Source organism: Apis cerana, linkage group LG10 (genome assembly GCF_029169275.1).
Source record: "Apis cerana isolate GH-2021 linkage group LG10, AcerK_1.0, whole genome shotgun sequence".
Classification (NCBI taxonomy): Eukaryota; Metazoa; Arthropoda; class Insecta; order Hymenoptera; family Apidae; genus Apis; species Apis cerana.
In genome coordinates, this window is record NC_083861.1 from 5938106 (window position 1) to 5954212 (window position 16107).

General features: G+C 26.5%; 2 protein-coding genes across 4 annotated transcripts in view; one reads left to right on the forward strand and one right to left on the reverse strand.

The window, feature by feature from the left end:
• Window positions 1-16107, forward strand: part of LOC107994521 (GTP-binding protein RAD-like) — a 42492-nt gene that overhangs the window by 12179 nt on the left and 14206 nt on the right. The window lies entirely within an intron of this gene.
• LOC114577058 (voltage-dependent anion-selective channel protein 2-like) lies at window positions 477-15482 on the reverse strand. Of its 2 annotated transcripts, none has more exons than XM_062080915.1 (5): window positions 15072-15482; window positions 11299-11546; window positions 10434-10656; window positions 8188-8397; window positions 477-922 (listed from the first exon to the last, which is right to left on the reverse strand). In XM_062080915.1, exons 2-5 carry the CDS (start codon window positions 11455-11457, stop codon window positions 657-659), a joined length of 858 nt encoding a protein of 285 aa, XP_061936899.1. In that variant the 5' UTR covers window positions 11458-11546; window positions 15072-15482; the 3' UTR covers window positions 477-656. The 2 variants fall into 2 exon arrangements, with proteins under 2 accessions (XP_061936899.1, XP_061936898.1); XM_062080914.1 differs by having other exon boundaries at window positions 15179-15440.

Below are 16107 nucleotides of genomic sequence, written 5' to 3' on the forward strand. Positions count from 1 at the left end.
CAAATATTGTCGGATTAAATATGGCAATTAAAAAGAGTTGTAAGGATTCAGTCAACAAACGATGACCTCGTTTTTCCAGAATATAATGCAAAGAAGTTCTTTCATCATTAGAGAATCTTACAAAACCCTTGAACCTTGATATATAATGTTAATCATATTAAAAAAAAATATCGTGATATAAAGAAATTACAGCCGTTAAAACTGTAAAATACATATAGAGATCTTTTTTTGTAAAGTTGATCAGGCATCTGTTGTTTATTTATCTTTTGGTTTTTAAAAAATTTCTAAATAAATAATTAAATCAAGAACTATGTATCTCAAAAAATTCATATAGCAAAAAAAACAAGAAAATAAAATAAAATATTTTCCGAAAAAACGAAATAAAAATATTTAAAAAATATCGTAACAACGAAATCACAAAGAAATTCATTATCTTCGAACGATTCTTGAAAATGCAAATAAATTGAAAGAACGAATCACTTGCAAATGCTATTTTAATATCAATAATATCGGACATTTTAATATCACAACAATCACAATATAATATGTATATATATATATATAAATAAACGAGAAACAAGTGCACTAAAAAAATCAAAGACATCAAAGAGCATTTTTTTATAAAAAAGAAAATTCGAAATGGCCGATTCATTGGCTCAGCCCTCGATGTCAAAGGCCAGACCGACTTTGTGGCCACCTCTCAGAGGGTTTATACAATCGATGTTAAACGACAGGGTTAACATGACATTGTCGTCCAGTTTCTGCTGTAGACTCATACCAAGTTGAAGATCGCTGTTGAATTTACAACGAAACGTCGATGTCTCGTCGATTTTCCATTTCGCTGCAGCGCCGACCATCCATTGTAGCGTTCCACCACTTCTGCATACAATACTATTAACAGCCGTGTCCCATTCTTCGGTCACTTGAAAAATTATGAAAAATACTGTTACATCCATTTGTTCTTAACGTCTTCCCCTTAAGGAAATAAAAACATTTATTTCATTCGATATTGAATTTTAATCAATCGTTAAATTGGTTATTGAGGGGTTGATGTTTATATCGTAAGAAGATTAATGATATAATTGAAAAATTGAACATTAAATTAAACGAATCGTTGGATTAGTGGAAGATTATAAAATTAGTGGAAGATTATAAATATGGAAAATTATTAAATTTCGTTCGAAATCGATTGATTAAAATTTAATTTTAATTAATCTCTTTCATAAGTCTGAAAATTTTACGTGAAAATTACGTGTATCATCAAAAGTAAAAGTTAGGGAAAGAAATTTTAATTCTTAAAAAAAAAGAAAAATTATTCAAAAATGCAAAATAGCATCTTTGTATGCAGAATTTGATTTTTTGGAAAAAAATCTATGAAGTTTTATTACCAGGCGAAAATTCAAATTTGCAACAGACTACGATGTTCTGTAACAACTTTCGCTATCGTACATGCTGCTAATTAAGCAACCTAGTAACTACATATACACATATAACAGAGTTTGTTTGTACTAGCTTAATTACATACATATATATACCTTCACAGCTCGTATAGAAATGATACTGTTGAGAAAATTAGAGCTTTCACAACGAAACTTGCAGTTATCTTATAATTATAATCTGCAAAATGAAATCCTTATAAATATGATAAATACATTTGAATACAATTAAAACGTGCTATTATCCTATTAACAATAATTGATAATCCACTCGTTTCATTTCTAAAGCATTTGATAAAGAGAATAAATTACGTACAATTGCTTAAAAAGTCTTCTTCAATTATTTTTCAGATTCTCAAATTAATTATTTATACGATATTTTTCCAGATATTTAAATCATTAAATTTACAAGTATTTAATATACAATGTTCGATACAATTCAAGAAACTTCGATGAATTAATCAAGTGTTAATGATCATCTAAATTCAATCTAAATTCCTACACTTTAAAAACTAAAATAAGAATATCATTATCCAATATCAAATATTGCAAATTTAATCTTTGAACTAAATATTTGTATAAAAAAATTCTGCTATGAAGCTCATAACGAAAACTTCCACGAAATCTTTTCGTATCTCGGCCACTCGACAAATGCTCGCACAGCAACTTATGAAACCAGAAAAATCGATGAAAATTTGTACGAAGTGGTGGAGGCACTTATGTTCCTTCCATGCCGCCAAATTCATCGAATCTAACCTTCCTTAGCTATCGAAGAAAAGAAAAACACGGTGCTATCAAAACGAATAAGGGAAAATTGGAAGGAAAAAAGCCAGAGATTTGCCAGCCAACTACAGTCGTTAACCCAACATTATTTCCAGCTGTTGCTCGAGTGGTTATTTTCCTCTTGGTGGATCCAGTAATTACATCCAGGTCTGTGCAAAGTGTAAACATGATGGATTATAAAATATGCATGGAAGCAATGAACGTATTATCAATCTAGTTATCGTGCAAATTTTTGTGTATATACAACGTGAGTCAAAAATAGATAACATGAATCTCTGGAATAAGTTTTAAATGTTTCATTCATGATCTACAGTTTATCGATGATGATAATAGGATTTAAAATGCAAAATATTCCATGGTTCGCAAAATTAAATCCTGAAAAATTCACTTTAAAGATAAATTGCTTCCATATTTATACACTATAGAAACTGATTATCGTTATTTTATTGTATCAATATGAATTACGAAATAATCGAGAGAGGAAACGAATTTTTCTATTTTTCTCGCGGTATATAGAAACAAGTATGGAAGTTAATATTGTTGTTTTATCTTTAGCCAAAGGAAACATGGGTATGAATTCAACGGTTAAACTCGATAATCCTTCGACAATGAAGGCGAAGATTATGGACTTTAACATTGTGTTTCGCAGATCCCCCGATCCAAGAGCTTTCGGCAACTTCTGCATTTAGACGTTTACTTCGTCCATAATGGATAATCGGAAGGAAGTTTAGAAATTCGCAATTTAATCGATAATAAATTCGAGGAAGAAAGCACTGAAAGCGTTGATTTAATATTTTATCATAAAAATCTTTGAAAGAGTTTTTTAGGAAATAAGTTCTTTCAGAAATTCGAAAGTGATAGAGAAAATGATAAAAAAATAAAATAATTGAAAAAGAAAAAGAAGAAGAAAAATTGCTTTGAAATGAGAAAATGAGTAATGTTTTTTGTATTTTTTATATATAAAAATTTAATCCAGTGAGAAATATCCCAAAATATATATCTAATGATTTAACAACAGAAAATTGTAAAAGAGGACAAGTCATTGATATTACTAGGTCAACAATTGTCTGGTGATATATGATGTAGATCATATATGCATCTTAAAGTAAAATCTATGAGAATATAGGAAATTTTTTTATAAAAATATAGTATAAGATATCATCGCTGTCACATTGTTTGATATATGTATGTTTAAATTATCATATAATAAATCAACTTTTTCGACACCCTTGAAAAATAATCGAGTTTTTAAGATTTATGACAATTTTGCGATGGATATATAAAATTGAGTGACAAAAACATAAATCACGTATTTCAAGGATTAAATCTGAAAAAACTATTTGGTTCTTTTATTTGAAAATTTCAACTTTTTGATAAATCGTATTACTGGTGAATGGAGATTTCGATTAAGGGAAAATTTCGAATATTTCTATATGTCAAAGTGATTTTTCTATTTGGATGTTTCAATCTCTTGATAGAGTATATTGTTGAAACGGAGAACAATTACAATTGAAAAACAATATTGAAAAAAAAATTGAAAAATGAAACAGTTTGAAAATTTCAACATTTTGAAAAATTATCATTGGAATAGAATTTTAAATTATTCTTTTATTCGAAAATTCCAATCGTTTGAAATGATAGTATTACTAAAATACAAAAAAAAAAAAAAAATAAAGAAAAAATTTACTAAAAAAGAAAAATTTTTACATTTATAAAGGTGTTCTCTCATTTAAAAATTTCAACTTCTTGTAAGCTTTTACTAATGAAACAGAGCAAAGAACAAATTTACCATTGTATACACGTGAAATGGAATTGCAACCTCTTTCTCCATTTTCTTCTACAATAAATTCTTTTATGAGAATTTTATCCCTCTGTTCGCACAATATTCGCAATATTTTAACCGTGCACGGATTAAAATTTGAGAACAGTTTCGGAAATCACCGAATTTAAAGGAATGAATAATTCTTATATATATTCTGAATGTTGCTTTAAGAAAAATATCTCTATTATTGTCATAGAAACGAATTTTAAAATTTGGAAAGATCATTTTACTTTTTGAATAAATGAGAATGAAAATAGAAATGAATTTCAGAAGAGTGGAAAAATATTTTTTCGAATTGACGTAGAAATGAATTTCGAAAGATTGGAAGAATAATTTTTTCTTCGAAAATTTTTATCTTGTTTCAGGAAAATGCAATATATTTTATGCAATATATTTTAGTTTGCTTATGATTAAATTAAATATAGATGATGAATAATTCAAAGTCAATAAAACGTATAAAATTTATATAAAATTTCGTAGATAGAACGAGAAAAATTGAGGATTTTGATTAAGTTTAAATCAAACTAAAATCAATGATATATGTTAATGAACAAAATAAAATCAGTGAAAATAATTGAAAACTGGATGTGAAAAAAGACTTAAATAGAACTGCAAAAAACAATATTTACTTTGTCTGATAACATGAAAATTTTCACGTTATATAAAATAAATTTGTAATACAAATTTCTAAAATTATTATAACTAGAAAAGATAAAATTGTCTTATTAAACAAAAATTATTATTTCTTCTCTAAAGTTCCGAAGAAAATCAAATTTCATAATTAACTACATTAATATTAATCAATCAATAAAAGCAGGACTAAATATGCGCATTAAATTAATTTCACTAATTACATTAATCCAATGTGCTTCCACGTGTTAAATCAGATCCATACTAATTTGAAATCGTTTTACATTGCGAATTGTCAACGAAAATACCATTACGTTTATTCGAATCTCCGAAACGTTATTACCATCACGATTATTTAAATCTATTCTCCAAAATTAAATAACTAAATTACATTCTATTCGAGGAAAAGATTTCATTGATTTCCTCTTATCGATAAAAAAAAAATCTGTTAAAAAATTCTCATCGTTCTTTAATTCGTTTTAAAAATATATATTAATTGCACGTAATAATATTTATCTGAATTATCTCGAGATTAACTGATAAATTTCTCGTTTGAACGATATAAATCATTCATAAATATTTTCCAGATCAATACCAGAAATATTCACAAAGTCAAAATGAAATATTCGCGATGACAGCGAAAATTCCATCTGTATTTTCATATAGAAATTTTCGTCGTGAAAAATATTGCACATTTATCTATTGAATCAAATTTTTGTTCATCTTTACATTTACTATTTTCATTCATAAATCCCGAATTTGTTGCAACAAGAAAAGAAATCTTTCAAACGATAAAATAAAAATCCAATATAGGAAATATGATACATAGTTTTTACAAAAATTTTTATGAATCAGGATATATGTGTAAGTCGTTATGATTATTATAATTTTGAGAATTTATCACGAAATATAGGAAATTTTTTTATAAAAATATAGTATAAGATATCATCGCTGTCACATTGTTTGATATATGTATGTTTAAATTATCATATAATAAATCAACTTTTTCGACACCCTTGAAAAATAATCGAGTTTTTAAGATTTATGACAATTTTGCGATGGATATATAAAATTGAGTGACAAAAACATAAATCACGTATTTCAAGGATTAAATCTGAAAAACTATTTGGTTCTTTTATTTGAAAATTTCAACTTTTTGATAAATCGTATTACTGGTGAATGGAGATTTCGATTAAGGGAAAATTTCGAATATTTCTATATGTCAAAGTGATTTTTCTATTTGGATGTTTCAATCTCTTGATAGAGTATATTGTTGAAACGGAGAACAATTACAATTGAAAAACAATATTGAAAAAAAAATTGAAAAATGAAACAGTTTGAAAATTTCAACATTTTGAAAAATTATCATTGGAATAGAATTTTAAATTATTCTTTTATTCGAAAATTCCAATCGTTTGAAATGATAGTATTACTAAAATACAAAAAAAAAAAAAAAAATAAAGAAAAAATTTACTAAAAAAGAAAAATTTTTACATTTATAAAGGTGTTCTCTCATTTAAAAATTTCAACTTCTTGTAAGCTTTTACTAATGAAACAGAGCAAAGAACAAATTTACCATTGTATACACGTGAAATGGAATTGCAACCTCTTTCTCCATTTTCTTCTACAATAAATTCTTTTATGAGAATTTTATCCCTCTGTTCGCACAATATTCGCAATATTTTAACCGTGCACGGATTAAAATTTGAGAACAGTTTCGGAAATCACCGAATTTAAAGGAATGAATAATTCTTATATATATTCTGAATGTTGCTTTAAGAAAAATATCTCTATTATTGTCATAGAAACGAATTTTAAAATTTGGAAAGATCATTTTACTTTTTGAATAAATGAGAATGAAAATAGAAATGAATTTCAGAAGAGTGGAAAAATATTTTTTCGAATTGACGTAGAAATGAATTTCGAAAGATTGGAAGAATAATTTTTTCTTCGAAAATTTTTATCTTGTTTCAGGAAAATGCAATATATTTTATGCAATATATTTTAGTTTGCTTATGATTAAATTAAATATAGATGATGAATAATTCAAAGTCAATAAAACGTATAAAATTTATATAAAATTTCGTAGATAGAACGAGAAAAATTGAGGATTTTGATTAAGTTTAAATCAAACTAAAATCAATGATATATGTTAATGAACAAAATAAAATCAGTGAAAATAATTGAAAACTGGATGTGAAAAAAGACTTAAATAGAACTGCAAAAAACAATATTTACTTTGTCTGATAACATGAAAATTTTCACGTTATATAAAATAAATTTGTAATACAAATTTCTAAAATTATTATAACTAGAAAAGATAAAATTGTCTTATTAAACAAAAAATTATTATTTCTTCTCTAAAGTTCCGAAGAAAATCAAATTTCATAATTAACTACATTAATATTAATCAATCAATAAAAGCAGGACTAAATATGCGCATTAAATTAATTTCACTAATTACATTAATCCAATGTGCTTCCACGTGTTAAATCAGATCCATACTAATTTGAAATCGTTTTACATTGCGAATTGTCAACGAAAATACCATTACGTTTATTCGAATCTCCGAAACGTTATTACCATCACGATTATTTAAATCTATTCTCCAAAATTAAATAACTAAATTACATTCTATTCGAGGAAAAGATTTCATTGATTTCCTCTTATCGATAAAAAAAAAATCTGTTAAAAAATTCTCATCGTTCTTTAATTCGTTTTAAAAATATATATTAATTGCACGTAATAATATTTATCTGAATTATCTCGAGATTAACTGATAAATTTCTCGTTTGAACGATATAAATCATTCATAAATATTTTCCAGATCAATACCAGAAATATTCACAAAGTCAAAATGAAATATTCGCGATGACAGCGAAAATTCCATCTGTATTTTCATATAGAAATTTTCGTCGTGAAAAATATTGCACATTTATCTATTGAATCAAATTTTTGTTCATCTTTACATTTACTATTTTCATTCATAAATCCCGAATTTGTTGCAACAAGAAAAGAAATCTTTCAAACGATAAAATAAAAATCCAATATAGGAAATATGATACATAGTTTTTACAAAAATTTTTATGAATCAGGATATATGTGTAAGTCGTTATGATTATTATAATTTTGAGAATTTATCACGAAATATTCACTGTAGTCACATGAAGTATAACAATTTATTAATATATCATGTTAAAATAACAATAATAAAATTACTAATACGATTAATTAGTTTAAAAATTATGATTCCATTTAAAAAAGTAAATTCGAGTTTTACGTGTCTATTTATAAAAAAAACTATTAATATTGCATAATGTAATGTATCTTTATAAATTTTCTTTTCATAATATTTTTTTCTTAAAATATTTTTGCACTTAGATAAAATAGATATCCGGAAGACGATAAATAAAGGTTGGACGCCATTTTCATACATATTTTTAGACAACTATTAGAGTGAATATTTCGCATTGATTCATAAATTGATTTTTTAAAAAATTAGATAAAATTTGTAACCTTTGTACATGAGAGACAATCCATATTCGTATGGTATCGGGGTACATCGAAAGTAAAAACCGAAATCCTGGTAATCGAAAGCCATACTTAGATCGTTCTTCGTCATTTTGTTCGATTCCGTGTTATAGCCACCTTGATAACCAATTAAAAAACCTTTTATTGCGGTGACCACAGAGCCCAAAACATCCACGTTAAATTGTGTGTCAGTTGCTGTGAAATAGAAAATATTTTTATAAATTTATCAAATAATTACAAATGAAAATTAGATCCGCATTAAATAAAATTATATAAGATACAAATTAATTAATAATGTGAATTAAGAATTTTCTCCTTTAAATCAATTCAGAATTTTCTTCAAATTTTCACGACAATAAAGATGTAATATAAACAATTCATCCCTGCGGTTTTACGCAATTCGTTGGTAAACACCGAACGTTCCATAATTCGGAATGCCTCAACCTTCAACATTAGTTTAAATTCAACACTTGTGGCCTTCATACCACCGTTAAACCGCAGTTAATACACAAGACTCAAAATTCCACGTTCGTTATATCAAACGTAGCTAAATTTTCATTTAATATCAATCTCGATCGAGTATCAGTGATATTAGTTGTGTCATTGAATTAAACCTACTTTGGTGGAAGTACAAATGTCAGTCACGTGTATAAAGGTAAAAATCCGAACATATATGTATTTAATTAAAACCAAAATTAATTATTGGAAATAATTGAAACGGAGGAAATTTTGATAATATGAAGTTGAAATGGATTAACTTTTTGTTTCTTTTTTTCTATTTTTCGTTAATTTCTTTTATCTGCACAGATGATACACAGATGATACACTGTGCCATGAGTGTATAAAATTTTCCAGAGCAATGCGAAATTCTTAAAATTTTTAAAATTAAATAAGATTGTTATTTTTTATAATTTGCAACGAAATCAAATGTTTCAGGATAGCAGAACTTAAACTTATACAAATGTTTTTTTGAAAATTATTATTCTAGAATATTTTATTTTTGAAAACATCATTCAAGTTTTCATTTTGAAAAAATATTAATATCTTTAAATGTTTGGTATATATAAATAAGGACGTATTTTAATTTTAAATTAATTTAAATTTTAAAATTAATTTTAAAATTTTAAAATTTTTGGATCAAGAATTGAATGAACAAAATGTACACGTGATACAATAAACATTTAGATTAAAAAGATCTATAAAAATTTTCAAATCCATTAATTTACTTTTTTTTTGTAAAATTGAAAATATCTTTAAAAAAGGTAAATTTTAGCAATAAAAGTTTTCATCGTTAGCTAAAGATATAAATTATTAAATTATTATATTAATGCTCATAAATTGATGTAAAATATACCTCATGTTAGATAAACAGTCATAAATTTTTGGATTTGACATATCAAATAAGCTTTTCTGTTTATTTAAATTATAATATGAACATTTCTATTTTTGGACGAGTAAGCATACAAAGTGCTTCATATAAAAGACATATGCACAAATCTCTTTTAATTGGAATTTTGTATATTGAAATGTTACATACATACATTGATGCTATGAAAACATTTTATTTCGAAGTCATGAATTTTCAAAAGTTTTCAAAATCACTAATGATAGTGTATGTTGATTTCTTTTGTATATTTTAACTGAATATTTTAAATCATTATTTTTATTTATGAACGAGATAATTAGAATAAGAATATTTTCTCTTTTAAGAATTTTTTTCTGAATTTTAAAGAAGAAAAATGTTTCTTGCTAATCTTTTATTAATTTTCTTCTAAACTTAAAAAACTATTCTGAACTCTCGAACAAGTTTTTCAACTTTATATCATATTTTTCTAATACGAATCACGGTAAACACAACATTATTAAAAAAATATATTAAATTAAAAACTAAATATAAGTCACGATTAAATTATTATCAAAATATAATTTATGATTATAAAATAAATTATTTTATTTATTAATCATAAAAAAATATATAAATGAAAGTAATCATCATAAATTATTATTAAAATAATTATCGTAAACAATGATTAAAAAATTATTAAATTATTAAATTAATCTTATTATTTCTGCTTTTCTTCTATTCAATGTTCCACGAAATGAATAAAGTTGAAAATTCTGTATATATCATAATTGTTAAAATTAGACATCTCTGAGATGCGCAATAGGCATCTCTAGAATCATTTATCTATCTCGACTATAAATTTAACAAATGTTAAACATCGACTAACAGATCGAACACGACGCGTTGAACAGTTCCTTGCTGCATTTGGCACCAATTTTTATCAATTTGGCAGTTGTTGTTGGATTATAAGTAATCTCCGATTGCATGCTAATGTCTGGGACTATGATGTCGTCTCTACTATGGCCCAATGTAACATTATTATCCGTCGTCCATTTTTGTAGAAAACTTCCGTAATTTGTTTTGTATTGTGAATCCATGACACCGGTCAACTATTAATTGCAAATCATTTTAATAAAATTTAAATTTTGTTAAACAAATTATCCGTCGGTCCAATTTTAAACCAAGCTATTAATATTTTACGTTATTATACGATATAAATAATATTTAGTATCTACTAATTTAGATATGCATCAAATTTGGATACTCTTTGATCATCAACGATTCGATCATAATTATAAATATCTAATTTTGATTAAATATTGAACGAAGTTTAACAACGAGATGCAAAGTAAAAAATAAAAAGAAGTATTGATTTATAATTATAGCATTAGAAATACTGTGAAAATAAAAGATGAAATTTTCAAATATTTCATAAGAATAAAAGCAACAGTCGAACTGTTGCTCACGAATTTATTATTGGATTTCGAGATTAAAGTTTTTCTATGTTCGAAATTTGCATTTATTAAATGCATGAAAAACGATAGTAATCACATTGTATCATTGTTTTTTCAACGTGATACGACTTTTTAAATTTTAATCAAATTGGATTGCTTAATATCACAAAAATGTGTTTGAAACTTAAATCGTTTGTAGATTTTTCAATTCTCTCGAGTTTACTCGAAATTATTTCGCGAGTTATTAAAATTTATTTTTTCGAATAAAAACTTGAAGGAAATGTTTTGGAAAATTACTTTTGATGTGTCGCAAATCAAGCGTAAATCACTCCCCATATCAAGTATCTCAGATTTCGCTTTAACACCCAATTTGATAAGAGTTTTGCCATAATGGTAGCCACTTGTGAATACATCTCTCGCGGATTTGCCCAGATCCTTAAAATTCGGCGCACTCATGACGTGTCACTTCAAAAAAGGACGAGTAAATTCCCGGAAACCGAACAATTTAACTGTAAAACATGGCCATTTTTATATAGGATAAATACCTACAAATAAATAATAATAAAATATTAGTATTTATACTAATAATTTTCATTATTATAAAAATCAATAATACTTTGAAAAAATATATTTTATTAGATAGATTAGGCCAGAATATTTAATTTTCTCCGATAATTTATGATAATAAGTATTAAAATTCAATAGATTATTATATTCTCTAAATACTATTCTCTTAACAATTGTATCTTCTTTTTCTTTTCCAACAAACAAAAAAAAATATTTTAAAATCTTACATTTTTCTTCTTCGATTCTACGATATTGTATAAATAATACGCTACTTGTAATTATATTACGAAAGAACTAATATCATATTTATACAACTTGGATATTTGATTTTTCCAATTCCAAGGTTGTCAAAATTTGTCACGAATGTGATAATTTATTATGTATAAGGGTTAAGTGACATTCACCAAATCGAGACGTCGATGTAACTGGACTCGACGATGAACGCGATAATCCTCTCGATCGTGTGCAACATCGCCGTCTTTAACCTTCGTTGAAACGATGGATTAGTTGCCGAGAAATAGGGACAAGTTACTGTTACCGGTTTTTTTTGTATCGGTTTTGACAGGAATTAGACGATAAAGCCATTGACATTTTCCACGTTTCAAAAAGCATTACGAGTTATATCGAGGAAGGCAGTGATTCGTACATGTTAAATCTCGTTCACATTGATCCAATCATTTCGCTTCGAATCGAATCATATTGAAAAAAAAATTTGTGTAGAACGTAAAGATATATCTCGATCTGATCTGAATAAAAATATCTGCGAATAAAAATAATTAAAATAAGTTACAATTACGCGAATATTACGAATATTCCTTATGCGATGTGCCAAAGCGTACAATAATTTAATTAAATCTACTTTACTAAAAATAAGAATACTCGCGCAATTTTAATTTTTTAATTCCATCCTATTACACGTATCTATCCAGAGCCTGGTAACGATATGTCAACTTTATTCCAACAATTTCTCCATCATTCGTGTTGATCGAATTAATTATACGAAAAGGAAGAAAATCCAGATCCGTGGCAAGTTGGATTAAGGAACAGTAGGATTAACGGGAAATTCGTCAGGGAGAATTTGTCGGAACGTGGAAAAAGGACGATTCTCCATCCACGGATCGAATCGACATAATTCGAGCTGACAACGTGGAATCGGATTTTTCATCCGGTCCACGCGAAACGTCCTCCGTAAATCCAAGGAATGTCGTCGAAACGAAACCTGAGATTGCCAGTCGATGATGTCTTTTCCCGGGTTCAAGTTTGACGCTTGTTTCCGGAGGGGAGAGTGGAAGTTTGAGAAACGACTTGAAAGGATTCGCGGGGAGGAAAAAGTCTTCGGATCGGATTTTCGTGTTAGGTAAATTGTTTCTCTGAAATAGTGATATGGTAGATGACACGTGGCTGTCTTATAAGATGAAATGTGATGAGTGTGTTTGTAAATGTAAGGATATTATATACAATTATATATTAAAATGGATAAATGTATTTGAAATATATTAATTCTTAATAATATATTAATTCTTATTAATTTGTATTGATTAGTTGAGGTTTTTTAAAGAAAAAAAGGGATTAGAAAAAACGTGGTTGAAATATTTTTGAAAATATAAATGAACTGTTATAAATTTTTATGATAAAATATTTGTTTCTTTTAATAATTTTAACAATTTGGTAAAAATTTTCTGTTGATGATTAATTGCCACATTAAAAAATCAATGATTGAGAAATATTAATAATTACAAATATCTCGTACTTCACAAATTTTTAACGTCTTTATTTTTTTATCTTTTTTAAAAATTCTTTTTAAATTAAAATTGGAATTTGCACGTGACCCCGAAATTTTTCAAAGAATTAAATTATAAGGAAGAAACTTTGATGTCAGCTGAATTTCATGCTCACGCAGGAATTAGGCTAAAACGTCAGTTTACAACAATACCCTTAATTCTCGTAATGGGTACATCGATGTGTGAGGATTCACTTTGACCCTAATCTTTATTCATCTGCCATCGCTCATTTCTTATCTCTAACATTCGAAGCATTAATTTGATTGAGGTCGTGAATTATGATCAATATTAATGTATTGAACGATAGATCTAATATTTCTGAAATGGATAAGGAAGTATTGAACAAAAAATTAATTTTAATGCAATTATTAAGTGTTGAAAAATACTTTCAATCTTTTTAACTTTAATATCGTATATCTGTTTTCGATAAAATTTAAAAATTATTAAAAATTATACATTTTTATATATTATAAATTTTTCTAGAAAACGTCTTTTATCATCCAATATAATTTAAATGCAATAAATAACGGATCAATATCATTTACATATGATTATCAAATATATCATATTTACATTTCAGAACAAAGTAATGTCACGATCGATCCAAATAGCTTTCCATCATTTAATAACAATCGGTTGGCTAATCGGATTACTTGCTGTTGCAAACAGATTTCCCCCTCGAAAAACAAAATAAAACGAAATTCTCGTTCCGCGACATTTCACGTCAAAAGGCATCGAAGTCGAAAATTTCAAGAGCAGAACGAAAAATTCGACATTTAACCGTGTCAAATCGATGCTCACACTCGAGAGTATCACGTGCATAAATTCATCGAGGATTTCCATTCTACGGCTACCATTTCCAGCAGATTTCATTCGAAACGCGGTTCCTCTCGCCTCGATGAAACGCACGTGGTGCGATATTAACCTGTACGGGAAAATGAGAAAACGATTCAACGAATGAAACGTGGAAATGAAGTTATTAACTCGATCCATGGAAATAGAATTATCCAATCAAATTAAAATGATACGATTTCGATTGTCGATCACGTGATTTAAATAAGTCAAGTTGACGTTTCTTTGATTCTTCTTTTAGATTTTTAAAATTGTGAAGAGTAATTTTATATCCAAGCGTATACTTTGTTAGGAAAGAATAGATTGTATTCTTGATTGATAATTGATATTTTATGCATTCATGCAAAATTTGAATGTATACAAACTTATAGAATGCACGTTACATTCGTAAAAATTTAATTTTTGAATAAAAATCTATCTATCTACTGAATATAATATAAAACAATAGATAATTCAAATAATTGTATCTATGAATTAAATTATATTAAAATAATAATTCTCTGTATTTTTTAATCGATGATTAAAAGATTATCTTAAATTATATACAGGATATTCGAGTCATTTTACTAACCAGAATTACTAATAGTAATAATATATTATTATAATTTACATAGCAACGTATTATAAATATTTATGATAATATTTTATATATTTATTTATAAATATCAATTATTAAACATATCAAAGATAGATGGATACTTGATAAATTATTAAATTTTCAAATCAAAATATTTTTAATTTATATAATAATACATAAAAATACCCATCAGATAAATTATCCTCCTTTCATTAACAAAAAAAATATTGTTACTATCTTTTCAAAGTAACGCAAATTTTATACTCTTATTCGGGAAAATATTGTAGACATACCTAAATACAAACATACCATGCCAACAAATCTATGTAAATTTCCAACATAGCTCAGACGTATTCTACAAGAGTAAAGTAATATACCCTATCGTACGAAAGTTTCTTACCAATGTAAACTGTACTACACATACTTTCATCACTTGCAAACTATGCGAGGAATATACGTTTGAAAGCCGACTTCTATTCACATGAAAAGCGCCAATCTTCTTTCCATCCCTGGAACCATGTTATTTCAGATCTGATTCTTCTATCCTCAAGTTTCTTTCAAAAGAGTAATCTCGTTTCCAGGAGTACTCCGATCGAATTCAATCATACTAATCGCGATAGTTCAGGACGTTCTGAATCACGAATCTGTGACCCGATTCAACTTCTGTGAAAACAATTCACACGGAATATAATTAACGAGAAACTGTTCTCACTTGGCAAACTCTGCTTTCACGATGCATATTATGTATAAGGTATTTTCATGGTAATACAATTTCTTGATTATTCCTAATAATATATATTTTTTTTAATTATTACATTATTTGCAATCAACTCTCACAGAGAATTATAATAAATAAATTGTATTAATAATTATTTATACACAGTCTGATAAGGGATAATTAAGTGTGACTCTCATCGATTTTAATTGAATTTAATGAATCAGTATTACGGAAAATGAATAAGATGCATTAAATAGGATTTAAAATTATAATAAACATTATTTGTATGTAAAATTTCGAGTTGCAATTCAATCATATATAAAATTGTATTATAGAAATAATATAAAGTTAAATATAAATTTTTAAATTTAATTTTCATTATTTCAAAGAATGGAAAAATGATGAGAAAATGTTGGGCACACTGTGTAGATTTAATCTTGAATCGTAGCCAGTTATATTTTGAGTTGCTAACTGCTATTTGTCGTATATACATATACACAGTTTGTGGTTTTCTCTGAGAACAGTCATTCAACATCTAGCTTAATTACGTTTGCATTCAACTTATTATACTACATTGGAAGCCGTAAATTGTCACTTCTGTCGCGTGGATT